The 13,213-nt window shown below is 40.3% G+C and overlaps 1 protein-coding gene across 2 annotated transcripts in view; it reads right to left on the minus strand.

Annotated features, from left to right (window-relative positions):
• NT5DC1 (5'-nucleotidase domain containing 1) overlaps nucleotides 1-12,230 on the minus strand; it is a 126,784-nt gene extending 114,554 nt beyond the window's left edge. For both annotated transcript variants that reach the window (XM_030489746.1, XM_030489745.1), the window contains exons 1-6: nucleotides 12,055-12,230; nucleotides 9,738-9,829; nucleotides 7,962-8,033; nucleotides 6,719-6,825; nucleotides 4,876-4,955; nucleotides 1,146-1,227 (exon numbers count right to left, since the gene is read on the minus strand). In XM_030489746.1, the coding sequence (XP_030345606.1) occupies nucleotides 1,146-1,227; nucleotides 4,876-4,955; nucleotides 6,719-6,825; nucleotides 7,962-8,033; nucleotides 9,738-9,829; nucleotides 12,055-12,147 (526 nt within the window). In that variant the 5' untranslated portion in view covers nucleotides 12,148-12,230. The remainder of the gene's footprint in view (nucleotides 1-1,145; nucleotides 1,228-4,875; nucleotides 4,956-6,718; nucleotides 6,826-7,961; nucleotides 8,034-9,737; nucleotides 9,830-12,054) is intronic.
• Between the last annotated feature and the right edge of the window lie 983 nt (nucleotides 12,231-13,213).

Consider the following 13,213-nt stretch of genomic DNA (forward strand, 5'->3'; position numbering starts at 1 on the left):
AAAATAAATAGAGTTGATTAGGACTGGTATAATATCAGTAGGAAACAAAGGATAAATTTATTTCATGGATGAATGAGTTCCTAGAGGAATTCTTCACTACCAATTACTTTCTAAGCTCCAATGAAAACACAGTAACAACAACAAACAAAACATTTCAGGAATATTGTGCTGTCTTTTACAATATACATCCTGACATCAACTTCTTTTTTTTTTGGAACCTCTCTGAGACAGTTTTACCAATTACATTTGAAAGGAATATAGCAAATAGTACAGCTCTGGTAAACAAAAAGTAAGTTTTAAGAAGGTCCAAACTACACCCAAGCCTAATGAATGCTGCATTAATAGAGGTAATTCTATCAGAAAATACTGTCAGCAAAATGATATAGAATTCTGAACTGAGCTGCGTATAATCATTTTAGCAAAAAACCCCATAATAATTAAAAATAATTTCAATTAACTGTGGGCACACATAAAATGGTTAGCCATTAGTATCAACTTACTATTTTATATGCCTAATAGAAACTGAAGTTAAGTCTGTCAAAGAAGGAAAATAATTTCTAGCTGAAGGGTATGCAAGATGCTTTCCAACTCTAATTTATATTACAGTATTATAAAGTTGGCTTTGGGTGGAAGAAGGCCATTTATAAAAAAAAAGAATAAAATATATTCCTTTGTGATTTTTAGGAAGTTTGTAACAAAATAATAATTTCCTCACTATTGTGTCAATAGTATATGAGGAATTGTAATAAAAACTAGAGAGCTAGAGAAAATTATGAAGTATTAGTACTTTTTTTATTTTCCAATGCATTTGTGATTTTATTTATGATTACAAGAACACAAGGAATAGAATCAAAATACAGTTAGAGGATGTCCACATTACCATATCAATCACAGCAAGAAACCATTTTTCCTCTAAATTCAGTGAACTATCACATCATAAGTGTTATTAATGATAGCAAAACAGTTTCACCTAAATGAAATAGAAATAGCAATGATAAAGATGTTCTATTCCAAAATAAACATGTGTCTACTATACAACTAGTTGTAAGCTTTAAAATTAAAAACTCTGCTGAGTAGCCTACAGTATACTTGCAAATGTATTTGCTCTGGCAACCACATGTAATATTTTCAGCGAATCCACTTACCTTTAAAAGCTGATATTTTATAATTATGCTGGACAGCAGCCACCATGTCCTTCCAAAAGTCATATTTTTTCTGACCATCATGCTGTAAGTGTGAAAAGGAACCTAGTCATTATATCGAGTATCAGTTATTTTGAGCTTTCATATTGAAACAGTGACAGGAATGCCATTAATAAATAAATGTAGCTGAAGTAAAACAGCCTTAGTAGGATTCAGTACATCAGTACTTAGTAGTACTTTGGGTAACCATAGATAAGTTACCTCTTGTCTATAGGTTATGAGGAGTTATGGGGTTATGAGGAGTGGGGAAGGAGAAAGGATACATATTTGGAAGGAATTCTGAAATGTTACAGCAAACAGGGGCATCAGACAGAACAGCAACTTGCTGAATGAGCTATCTCACTAACATTTGGGGAAAAAACGTGCCTAGAGCTGCAGGTACTGTACTTAATTAGCAGGCTGACATTATCTACAGCCTGGCATTCATATCACCTTCCACTCTCAAAACTGGCAACCCTTCTTTGCTATAATAATGCCCTTCTGCCAGTAACTCCACCCCAAACACTGTAAAACATTCATCCAGAAGCCAGGCTGAGCAGCATTGCACTGCATTGCATTGTACTCTGAAGACTGCCAAACCCCAGCTCTGACAGAAGGGCAGAGGAAGGTGATCTGTGATTGTGCAGAGTCTTTCGCCATTCCTAGAAAGCTGCCCAGGCACAGAAGAGCTCTGGCTGACCTCAACCACACCTTCAAGCATCTCACCAAGGGAGTGGAAAAGCTTCTCAATCAGCTGAGCCCCACAGCTCTTAAACTCCACAAATTTTAGGATGCTGAATCAAACAGATGCAATCACGCAGCCAGCCAATATTACAGAGCAGAGGATTAGCTACAGAGCCTGTAAGAAGTGCTCAGAATTACAAGGTAACCTGGCAGCTGTAAAGCAGGTGGTATAGTTTCTTTGAATTTGTACCCTGTGAAAAGTATCTTTGTAGTGTTGCACAGGCTTTCCACACCCACATTATGATAAAGTTCAAGGCAATGGTTAACAGATTTCACCACATTGCCATCCTCTGTGTCCTGACCATTGCACTGATAACCTGAATAATGACCCAGTTTGCAAGCATAAAGCATTTTCTAAAGTTGGAAACATTTAGAAAGTAAAAAAATCTCCAACCCTTAACATTGACAGCAAAACCATGTATTCTATATATACACTGAAGTAAGCTCCTGTTTCAGGCCTAATCTGCCATGGAGGCTTCCAGAGTAAAAGTCCACCCTCAATTTCACAACCAGCAAGTCACACAAACAAGGCCTTTTGTGCATGACTGGCAAGTGCTATGGCAATCTACTTACCATCCACTGGCTCTAGTGGTTAACAGCTGGGAAGATACAATGCTGTGGCTTTCAAATTGTTTTTTAATTCATTCCTATAGCAAACTGCCACAGAAATACATGAAAGAACTAATGAAGAGGAAAGGTTTCATATATGTCAAAATTCAGTTAGCTGCTCAGTCATTATTCAGAGCAGTGTTCAGGAGATGCTGGGGAACACCTATCTAGAGGTGGTGGCATTAACCTATGCTAGCACTAACCTTGAGGCAGATGGATTTAACTGTCCGCTCCCCTCACATTACATGTGGTTGACTTGCTTCTTAGTTTGGGGTTTATGGGATTTTTTGTTTGTTTCTCAAAAAAACAAAAGAAAAAAAAGAAAAAATCAGTGCAATGAGCTAATTATTGCTCAGAGTGCTGTTTTGAGGACAGATGGTTTAAAGATGGGTACACTTCCTTCAAAACGTTCAACCTCAGAGAAGACTGAAGTAACTGTCAAACTATTTCCTTGAAAATCTACAGCCATTGTATACGAGAAATACAAGAATACAGACAGGTGGCCAGAAAGCAGAAAGAAAACTGCATGCATGCTCATACAGTCCACCATGGCTTTGGTGCCATAATCAAATGCGATTTCAATAGCCGAACTATCAGACAAAGCAGTATTTTGTGTAGCTCTTCAATGCAACGATCCAAAACACCAAGCAGCATCTCTGTTTTGTCTGAAAATACGCGGGAGTTCTGGCTCTGGACACAGCAAAAGCAGATCCATTTTCCCAAGCGTAGAGCAGCCCAGCACCCAGCTCTAGTCTAAACCCACTGTGAATCCAAACCTAGCAGTATTTCCATCTGTTTCCAGTAGAAAGCTTCCTGATCCTAGAATGTTGTCTGGAAATGGTAAGAAAGCAGTCCTTACTAAACAGGCTTCCAGAACAGGAAACAGAAGCCTTGCTTCCTTTTAGAAATGTGGAAGAAAGTGTGATGGTTTCTAACACTTAAGATGCAGCATTTTACAGCCATGAGTGCTGGAGAGGCCTACCACCTCCTGCCTTACATCTTTCCCATCTGGCTGATGCTAGCCTTCCTTATGGTAGCCCTCCTGTTGAAACTGGGCCACCATCTAGTAAAATATTCAAGAACTGCTAGCTGATAAAGAGGGTGCATGACCCACTTCTGGTGGCTTTCTGGAGAAACACCACAGGTTTAATTCTCTCTGGCTGAAGACAGAACTGATCCAGGGTCAGTGCTTCAGCTTGTGAACTAGCAACTGAACGTGAAAGCTTATTACATGCATGCTTTGACATGCTTTCTCTCTTAGTGAGTAGGTGATTTGTGTCAAGTCTAAATTAAAGAGAAAGTAATGCAGTGCAGGTGTTACATCAGAGACAGGGTTCTAAGCCTTGAACAGTTTAGAAGGAGATTATCAGGCACAAACTTCAGAGTCTTATGGCACACCTGTCCTCAGTGCTTCCTGATAAGCTAGCTTTAGCTAACTATTCATGGAGCACTTGCACTTCGGCAGCAATACACTCAGTATGTGATACTGGAGTGGAGGCTAAGGCCTCAAGTCAGCTGATACCCATATTTCAGCTCTGAATTTCCCTCTGCAAAGTTTAGTATTGGCAATGTTTAGTGCTGCAGCGCTTTGGTACCTTTAGCCAGATTACATCGGTACTCTTTTTAAACCGATATACTTATTACTGTATGAGAAGAACCCTCTCCTACCCCCAGCTGCACACAAGTTAAAGATTTAAGCCTTCTTTAACACAATCAAATCAATCAGCATCAAACTTCAAAGGTAGGATTTCGGATATTCTACCTATCTAAAAAGCATGGGTAAAAAAAGTTCAAGCAATTGTATTTTCCTCCTTGAGAATTTAAGTTATTGTTTAGCAGAGAAAAAAAAACGGATACTGTTCTAGAGGTGTATTTACAGCTGCGTACACAGATCAATATGTTTAAGACAAAAACAAGTTTATAAAAGGATGGAATTAAGCTTTCAACTCATTAACACCTTGCAAAGTAGCAAACCGTGTTATTCAGAAGACTTACATTAGATTTAACTCAAGTATAATCAAGTCTAATTAAGGGAGATTTTAAGACCTATATTCTGCATATCACAGGGTAAACTTGAGAAAACAGTGCATTTACATTTGTATCTTAGTTATTTGTGCCCTCTAGTGGAAGTACATTTATTTTGAACATGCCATGTAGCTCACAACTATCTTCAGAGACTTTAATACACTAAGTTCGACTTGAAAAATTCTAAACAAGAAAAAAGTTAGAGACCTTAATCTTGTTCAATGCACTACTTGTATGCATTTAATAATGCATGCAAAAAGGGGGTGAAGGAGGGAAGAGAAAGATAATGCTTATTTTTGAACAATTTGGTTCTTACCTGATCTAAGCTGTCCACAACCCTTGCACACAACAGAGCTCCTGGCAGATCAAAATAATTATCATACAAATAGTATTTAGCTGGAAAAAAATAATTAAAAAAAAATCTTTTAATTAAATCCAGATTTTATGCTTTAAGTACAAATTAAAAAAATACATTAAAATAATAACATAAGCTCCTATTTGGATTTTACTGGTAATATGCATTATCTGCTTCACAATCTGTGTTAGCCTTTATTCCCACTTTTGATTCTCATAATTAGCTACTGAAAGTTGTTCACCTATATCAAGGCAGTGAGATTTTAAAAATACATTTTAAGGTTCTAAAAGTTAAGGTGGAAGAGATGGGGGAGAACCATGAGTTTTAAAGAATCAGGACAGTATCATTCAACTCTTCCAAAGTATCTATTTCCCTAGCAGTGAAAACACGAATAAAGGGTTTGAGAATTTTTTCCAGAAACATGTGGACAGGTCTCACACAAAGTGGTGTCCTCTGCACACACGTGCTGCAGACAGCCCCTTAGCCCAAGGGGAAGCATGCACCCATTACTACATGAGCCCCGGAACAGAACTAAATGAGGAGGGTGCAGATGCCCCCCAGGCTAAGGTCATGTTCAGCAACTCTTTCCTAGGGGTGAAATGACTTAACCAGTGATTTTTTTTTGTATTCATGATCTTGTCTGTGCTGTCTGTTAGGTATATTAAAGAATAAGTCAAGAAAACACTCACGAGGGAGACCAAGTGCACTTTTCAATGAAAAGGAAAATCGCATTTGCCGTATGACCACAGAAAACGTTTCTCTTCTACCCCCTTGCAAAAGATTACTTGCAGTTTAGAATAAGCATCGTAAACAAGTTTACGTCAGCAAGATTTCAAGGAAAATATCTCCATTATACAGCACAATGCAACTTAACACTTTATGTGTATTACTCACAATTGCCAAAATCAAATTAAATGGAAAGGAAGCACACAGCAAGAACACAATCCTAGCCACAGTGCCTTCAAAGTGACTCCCATCCTAAACCCAACAAACTTCAATTGCAGGAGGAGAAGTTTTGTTTCCAGATCTGCTCTGTTCTTTGCTTTTGCACCTAGGCCTCCATTAACAGCACTGATGGTAATGAGTCAACAATTAAGAAAAATTTAAGATTTGCCCAATATGTCCTAAATGAGACAGGCTGGTAATGTCAGTCCACTTCATCGAGGAACAATGTGCCCACCTCTATAACCAAAACATGTCTTTAATGTCAGCTCATTTGTCTCAGCAATACCTAAAGTATAAAAATCATCATCAATATCTAAAGGAGGCCTATAAGAAAGCTGAAGGGGACTTTTTACAAGAGCATATAGTGACAGGACAAGGGGGAATGGTTTTAAGCTGAAAGAGGGGAGATTTTGATCAGATATTAGGAAAAGAATTCTTCACTATGAGGGTGGTGAGGTGCTGGCACAGGTTGCCCAGAGAAGCTGTGGCTGCCCCATCCCTGGCAGTGTTCAAGGCCAGGCTGGATGAGACTGTGAGCAACCTGGTCTAGTGAAGTGATCCCATGGCAGAGGGATTGGAAGTAAATGATCTTTAAGGCCCCTTTCAACCTAAACCATTTTATGACTCTGTGGTGGTCACTGGTGACCTAAATTTAAGTTGAACTTTATCATTAGAAGTTGAAAATACAAAAAAAATCCAAAACAACTCTCCCCCAAAACAACTCTCCCCAAAAACATTTACCCATTCCAGTAATTCTCAACTCAAGTATTTTTAAATATTTGTGATAAGAACTAACAGCATTAAGCACGGAAGGGGCCAGAGCAATTTCAACAAAGAGGACATGCTAAGGTATAGCTACCTGAGCGGGAAACCATTGCACTGACTGTATTAAAATGCTTCCACTCCCTCCTTCCATATGTCTCCAGGATCTCTTCGTGTGTCATGCTCTTTGTACCATGACTTGCCCTATTTGATGCATTGTTATTTACAAAAAAAGAAAAGAAAAAGGGTTGAAAATAGCCAAACTACTCCTTGTGGAAAGTAATGCATTACAACTGAATACTGAGATGCATGCAAGTTGATCAAAAGCAACTCTCTTTATAATGTAGAAGTTTCCCTGGACCTAAGCTTTTAGCATATACATTACAGTCCTTGATAAAAGCCTTACTACACAGAGGTTTGGTTGGCTGGGAGCACGGCTACTGTGCCTCACCTGCTAACACAATCACTCTGTATTGCTCGAATGTTCTCAATTGTGTGAGGACACTCGCTATACTTAAACTATCAATATACGCTGCACAATAAAACACAGTGCAGAAAGCCTATACATCATTCTGAAGCCCGGTAACATTCACAGAACGCAAGGCAGAACTACAGAAAAGTGCTAGTTTGAGCCCTGCAAGTAGCTGTGTAATACAGAAGTATACACAAGCCTTTTCAGGAATTAAAAATAAAAATATCAGTCTTTTATGTTTAAAAAAAAAAAAAAAAAAAGAGGTAAAGGACGTACCGAAATTATGGCTGAAGGCAAAATATAGCTTTTAAGAGAAAAAACAAAAACAAACAAAAAAACCCAAACAACGGAAATTTGAAAGCAAATGTGTCAGTTTCTGTGTTTAATTTACCTCAGGCTATTTAAATTACATGTTGTAAGCCTGAAGAATTTTGAATGCGTATGGTACAAAGATAATAGTGGCTCCATCACTAGCATTAGTCATTAGCATTGACTCTGAGTCAGGTTTTCACAACCCAAAGAAAAATATTACCCTGGATCACAGCAGAACAGGACCAAGAGTATGTTGGTAGCCACTGAAAAAGTGAATTTACTTTCAAGATCAGTATGCCCTCAGAGTCTTAGATGTTTATTAAAAATGAGATATTCTTTAGTAGCAGCTAACATGGAAATACTATGAAAAGACTGCATATAGAACATTAAGAGACAGAGCACCACATTACCAAGCATATTTATACTTTTACATCTAATAAGTGAACGCACACCAAAATTAGTATTTTAAATATTTAGTAAAACTGAGAGATGGCTTTCAGAAAGAGGATAAAATTTTGGTGTCTGTTGAGCAATATAAACTTACTGTCAATATTACCTTAAAACTGTTCCATCTTCTGCAAGTTTCAGGAAGTTTCCTTCTTCAATGTCCAACACCAAGCCTTTGCAACTGAGAATAATTTTATTTTAAGAAAGAAGCAAACAATTAATGCTTTCAGAGGAATGTCTTGATATGTATCAGTGAAATGCGGTTACAGAAGCTATACAATGATGCTACACAAAACCAACAAAGTCAGAACCCTTCAAATACTTCCATCTTTGAACAATGCTCTACATATGCAAATACATATTACTACAATGAGGATTAGATTTCATCTACATAGCAAATTCCTTCTAAATAAATCCAGTTCCATTGTCCAGAGAGTTCAGTTACTGTTCATACAGATAAGGCTGGAGGATTAAGGTCCAAACATATACAATTAAGAAATATGATATTTAAGTCACTTCCATTAAAGAAATCATTTTTCTTGGCGGCAACTCCCCTGCTTATTATTACTAGACTGGTAACATCAACTATTAGCACGATGTTCCACCCTTCTCTTAAATGAGGCAATTGAATATCCAAGGAACAGGTGAAGCAGCAGCATTGCCATGCTAGCCAGCACTAACAAGGTGAAGAGTTGACAGCATATGGCAGACACTCAACAAGAGTTTCTAACTCTCCTAATAAATCTGTACCTTCCAGACAATTGAATCTACGTTTGCTTAGGTTGCTTGAAAAGTTAATTTAGAATTCAGTGGCTGGAATAATAATGAATAAACAAGACTGAAAAAGTAAAAGCACCTTCATCCTCTGTTATAAGGTACCCAAAGGAAAGAAGGTATGCCAAGAAGGCAGGAAGCAATCCCCAGCCTTTCACGAATGACATCTGGCTGAGTAGCACCAATACATGGCTACCAGCACTGTCAGCTTGTAGGTCCACATTAACGAACCTTCAGCTCCAATAAGGGACCAAGACAGAGATATTGAGATCTTAACAAAGAATTTCATGCCTCAAAGGCCTCAAAATATGAGAAATACAGATACATTGCTTGTCTCATGGAAGTTGAAATCGATCTTGTTGGAAACTGTTCAGTGAAATACTGACTTGTAAAAACAACTGATCAAAACCATTACACAATAATGTGTGTGTCACTTAAAAAAAAAACACAACAATCCAAACAACACCTGTTTCTCCTAAAAAATTTAGTGATTACTTGGCCTTCAAGCTCCCACCCTGTGGCCTAGATAACAACCTATCCAAGTTGGAAGATCAGAGATTCAGGTTCAAGCTCCTGCTCAGAAATCACTGAGTTCAGAGCAAGAACTTCCATTTTAGTGTTTTGCATTACAGCTTTGTGCCTCACATACCACCCAAGGGCTACCTTCTGGCACCTCACCTTTCCACAGCTCCTCAGAAGGCTGTTGGGATTATTCTGCCTTACACAAACAAACCCATATCTGTCAAAATAAAAATTACTAAATTCTAATGGGTAGTGACTGGATTTACCAGTTGCATTGAAGGTAAAAGACAAAGGAGAGAGATAAAATAAGAGAGTAAGTCAGACTAAAAGACTTGCATCTAGACAGCTAGAAACACAGACAAAGCAAGCTTGGATGCTCAGTTCTCTCTTCAAAATACCACCTTAGAAGCATCCCATGACAAATACTTGTTTGAACAAGTATTTAAAACTGTTAGTTTGGATTTATCTATTGGGCTTGACAATCATGACAAAAACCGCCTAGCAAAAGCAGCTGTTTTCCTAAGCTTTGTAAAAGTTACAGCATAAAGGAAGTTATGAAGAAAGTTTCTGTTATTTTCAACATACTCACCAGAAGTCTAAGCTGTCTGGAGCTAGAGTCAGCAAGTCTTTGTCATAACCCTTCTCCGTTACCAGATACTGGGCAAAACTATCATATATTAGCTACAAATGAAAAAAATCCATGTATTAATTATACTGATTAAGTGAGACCAAAGATACTGCTCCGTGGAAAGTGTCAAGATGAGAGAGTTAGTGCCTCCTAAGTGATACCAAACCAGGGAACTAGGGGCCCTGTCCCACTGCCTCCACTACTGGAAATAGTGCCTACATTATTTCTCTCATGGCTGGAAAACAACTCAAGATGCAACAGTTCTGGTGCAAAGTGTCCAGCATAACCAAGTTTACAGCATTCTACCTTATTCCCCCTGTGCTTCAAGAACAGGAAACCAAGATGGTAAGTATTTAAGACTAGTCAATACTTCCCCTTCCCCAATCCTATTTTCTTTTGGTTTTTAATTTTAAGTGTCATGGTTACCAAGACTCAACAAGTGGCTTCCAAACCAATAAACAACTACTCTTAAGGTAATTTTAAATGTATTCAAAGGAACATATTTTGAAGGAAACAAAAAACTACTAAGAAAATTTCTAAGATCAGAAATAACACTGTTAAAGCCTGGTACAACAGTCAGTACTAATATAAAGTGCTGGTAAAGTACATAGATGCTGCCAGGTGCTTAAATTACCAAAAATGGTAATTGCTCGCTTTTTCTCATGGTTTTCATTAAAGCTGTTCCCTTGGCTTTTTTTATTTCTTTTATTATTAATTACTAAGGCTGCTCTTAGAATGAATATGAATAGTGCCTGAGAAGGACTAACATGCAGGCCAACACTGGAAGAATAAGAACTAACTGCATCTTCAGTTGTGCCTGTCAGCCTTTTTTATTTCCAATAGATAAGGAGGCATGCCATAGGCATGTATCAGCCTGTCTCTGTGCTGTGTGAGAAGAGGAAGAGTGAATTAAGTTTAACAAATGTTTGGGGTTTTGTAGGGGGTTGTTTGTTTGGTTGTTTTATTTTTTTTCCCCTGTCTACTTTGTTCATTGGTTTTTTGTTCTGGTTTTTTGGGTGTTTTTTTGTTTGTTTGTGTGTGTGTGTGTGGTTTTTTTTTTTTTTTTGTTTGGGTTTTGTGTGTGCGGTTTTGTTTGTTTGTTTTTGTTTGGTTGGGGTTTTAGGGGTTTTTGTTTGGTTTGGTTTTGTTTTCATTTTTTGTTTTTCTTCTCCAAACTCTTCTAGTTAGCAGTTGCCTTCATTGTACAAAATTCTTACTGGGAAGAATGCGCCTGTGTAAGATGCTACATGTGTAGCACAACAGAAAGAACATGGAAGGTAAGCCTAAAGCTGTAGCATTTCCAGCAGGAACTTAAGAGCACATGCAATTTATAACTTTATATTATTGAATCCCCTGTTGTAAGGAAGATGCCTCTCTACAGAAAGTCACCAACAGCTAAAGGAAGCAATGCAATTTTTGAGCATTTATATATAAATAGGCATGCATTGAACCATGCCTATTTATAAATGAGACTCCTCATAAACATATGATTTATATCAGATTCTGAAGTATCTTGCAATTAGTGTCTGAGTTCTGTGCAGTGCACAATATACTGTAGATGAATGGAGGCAATAGAGGAGAGGGGGACACCACGAGCATCCACGGCACAAGACTGCTCCGTGGCAAAGTCCCGATATCAACCAAGAAGTATGAATCAATGAAAAATTAGCAGAGAATTTAAAAAGTGTCAGTCGGGAAAAAAAAGCGCCAAGGGCGGGAAGGCACAAACACATGCCTGTAGCTCCTCTCCGCAAGGGACAACAAGGCTCAGTCAGAGATGCCAAGCGCCTTTAAGCTCGGTGGTTTATTTTAAGCATCAGAAAGTTTGCAAAGGCCGCCTGGCCAAAACGCTGCAGGCTTTGGACTCTCTGCAGCATCCCCAGGTTTGGCGGGGGGGATAGGAGGGGAACTCCACCTTTTTCTCAGCGCCGCTACAGTTCGGAGAGCTCTCAAGCGGCACAGCTTTCAAGGAGGAAGACATGGCTGTCCCCCTCGCTCGGGCAGAGGCCTGCTGAGGAAGCGCCTGGCGGGACCTGCACTTATGTTTCTCCTTTCTTTTAGGGTTTCCCCATCGGCACCCGAGCCAGCAGCCTCGGGGCTCGCTGCCCCGCAGCGGGGTCCCGGTCCCCACGGACACCGGGACCCGCTACCCACTTCCCGGCACTTTCCCTTTCGCTTGGGCAAGCGGCAGCGAGCGAGGCGGGGAGGAGCGGAGCGGTGGTGGGGGGGTGGGTGCGCGGTTCCCAGGCCGTGCCGTGCCGCACTGGCCCGCACTCACCCGTGCGCTCTGCGGGAGGTGGTACCGGCAGAGCGTGTGGTCCAGGTCGAAGCCCATCACGTCGCAGTCAGCCAAGGAGAAGTACTGCTGCATCGCCGATCCGCCGCCGCGGGGAGGCGGGCGGAGGAGGACGGGACGAGGGCGGCGCTTCCTGCGGAGCTGGGCGGAGCGGTGGGAGGCCCTGCCGCTTTGCGTGTCCGCCCTCACCTGTGCGGGGTCCGGGTTTGTGCCTGGAGTTGTGCGGCGGTGGTGCTCCTTCCGCCTCAACGTGCTATCAGTGTCCGGGTGCTTGGCGGGAGAGCCCCCATCAGCAAGCCTGAGGGTTAGAAGGGCGGGCGCAAGGCAATTGGGCGGAGGCGTGTTTAAGCGCTCAGATTTAAAAGGCATGTTTCCCGCAGAGACTTTGTGTGTGTGGGAACGGGCGTGGGAATGGAGGGGCTCCTGTCGGGTCAGCCCTGGCTGTAAGTCGTCGCTGCGATGCATCCGGAGGGTCATTGCTGGGAGCCGGTGAAGCCGGGGCGGGAGAGGGGAGGAGTCAGCTTTGTGTTAGGTGGTGAGGGAGCAGTCACGCCGTAAGGACCCTGCTACGCTCAGTCTGCTTATGTAAGTAGGCAACTACAGCTCCTACTTCATTATCGAAGTCCCTGCAGGGTGTAAGCAACAGTAGATGCTATGAGCACCGCTACAGTAAAGCACACTATACTCTACATTGAGCTCTGGAAAAAAACAAAACAGTGGAGGTAACTAACTACCTTTTAATTTATTGACAGCTTTGATAGGCAAAACAAAGAATAACATGAAGAACAGTACAGCCTGCCTCCAGGTAGCATGATTAAATAGGTGTTTTAGTAGGTACTGGCCCAGCAAGTATTGCCATATCACAATTAGAAAGGAAGTGGTGTGTTTGGAGGAAAGTGAACAGCTGAGAGTTGCATTGACTTAATTCCGTTCTCTGTGGTTGGACTTGAATATAGTGGCTCATTAAGGCCAGGCTCAGGATGCTTAAATAGCTGGACTTAGCAGCCTTGTTTGCAGGACATCCTGATTCCTTTCTGCAGTTCTTTTCTCTCTGTAGACCAATGACGCCATCAAAACTTTGATTTGATTCACAGAAAGTGAAAAAGACCTAGTTCAATTACTCTGCAGATAAATATTTTTT

The sequence above is a fragment of the Strigops habroptila genome, chromosome 6, assembly GCF_004027225.2.
Source record: "Strigops habroptila isolate Jane chromosome 6, bStrHab1.2.pri, whole genome shotgun sequence".
Lineage (NCBI taxonomy): Eukaryota > Metazoa > Chordata > Aves > Psittaciformes > Psittacidae > Strigops > Strigops habroptila.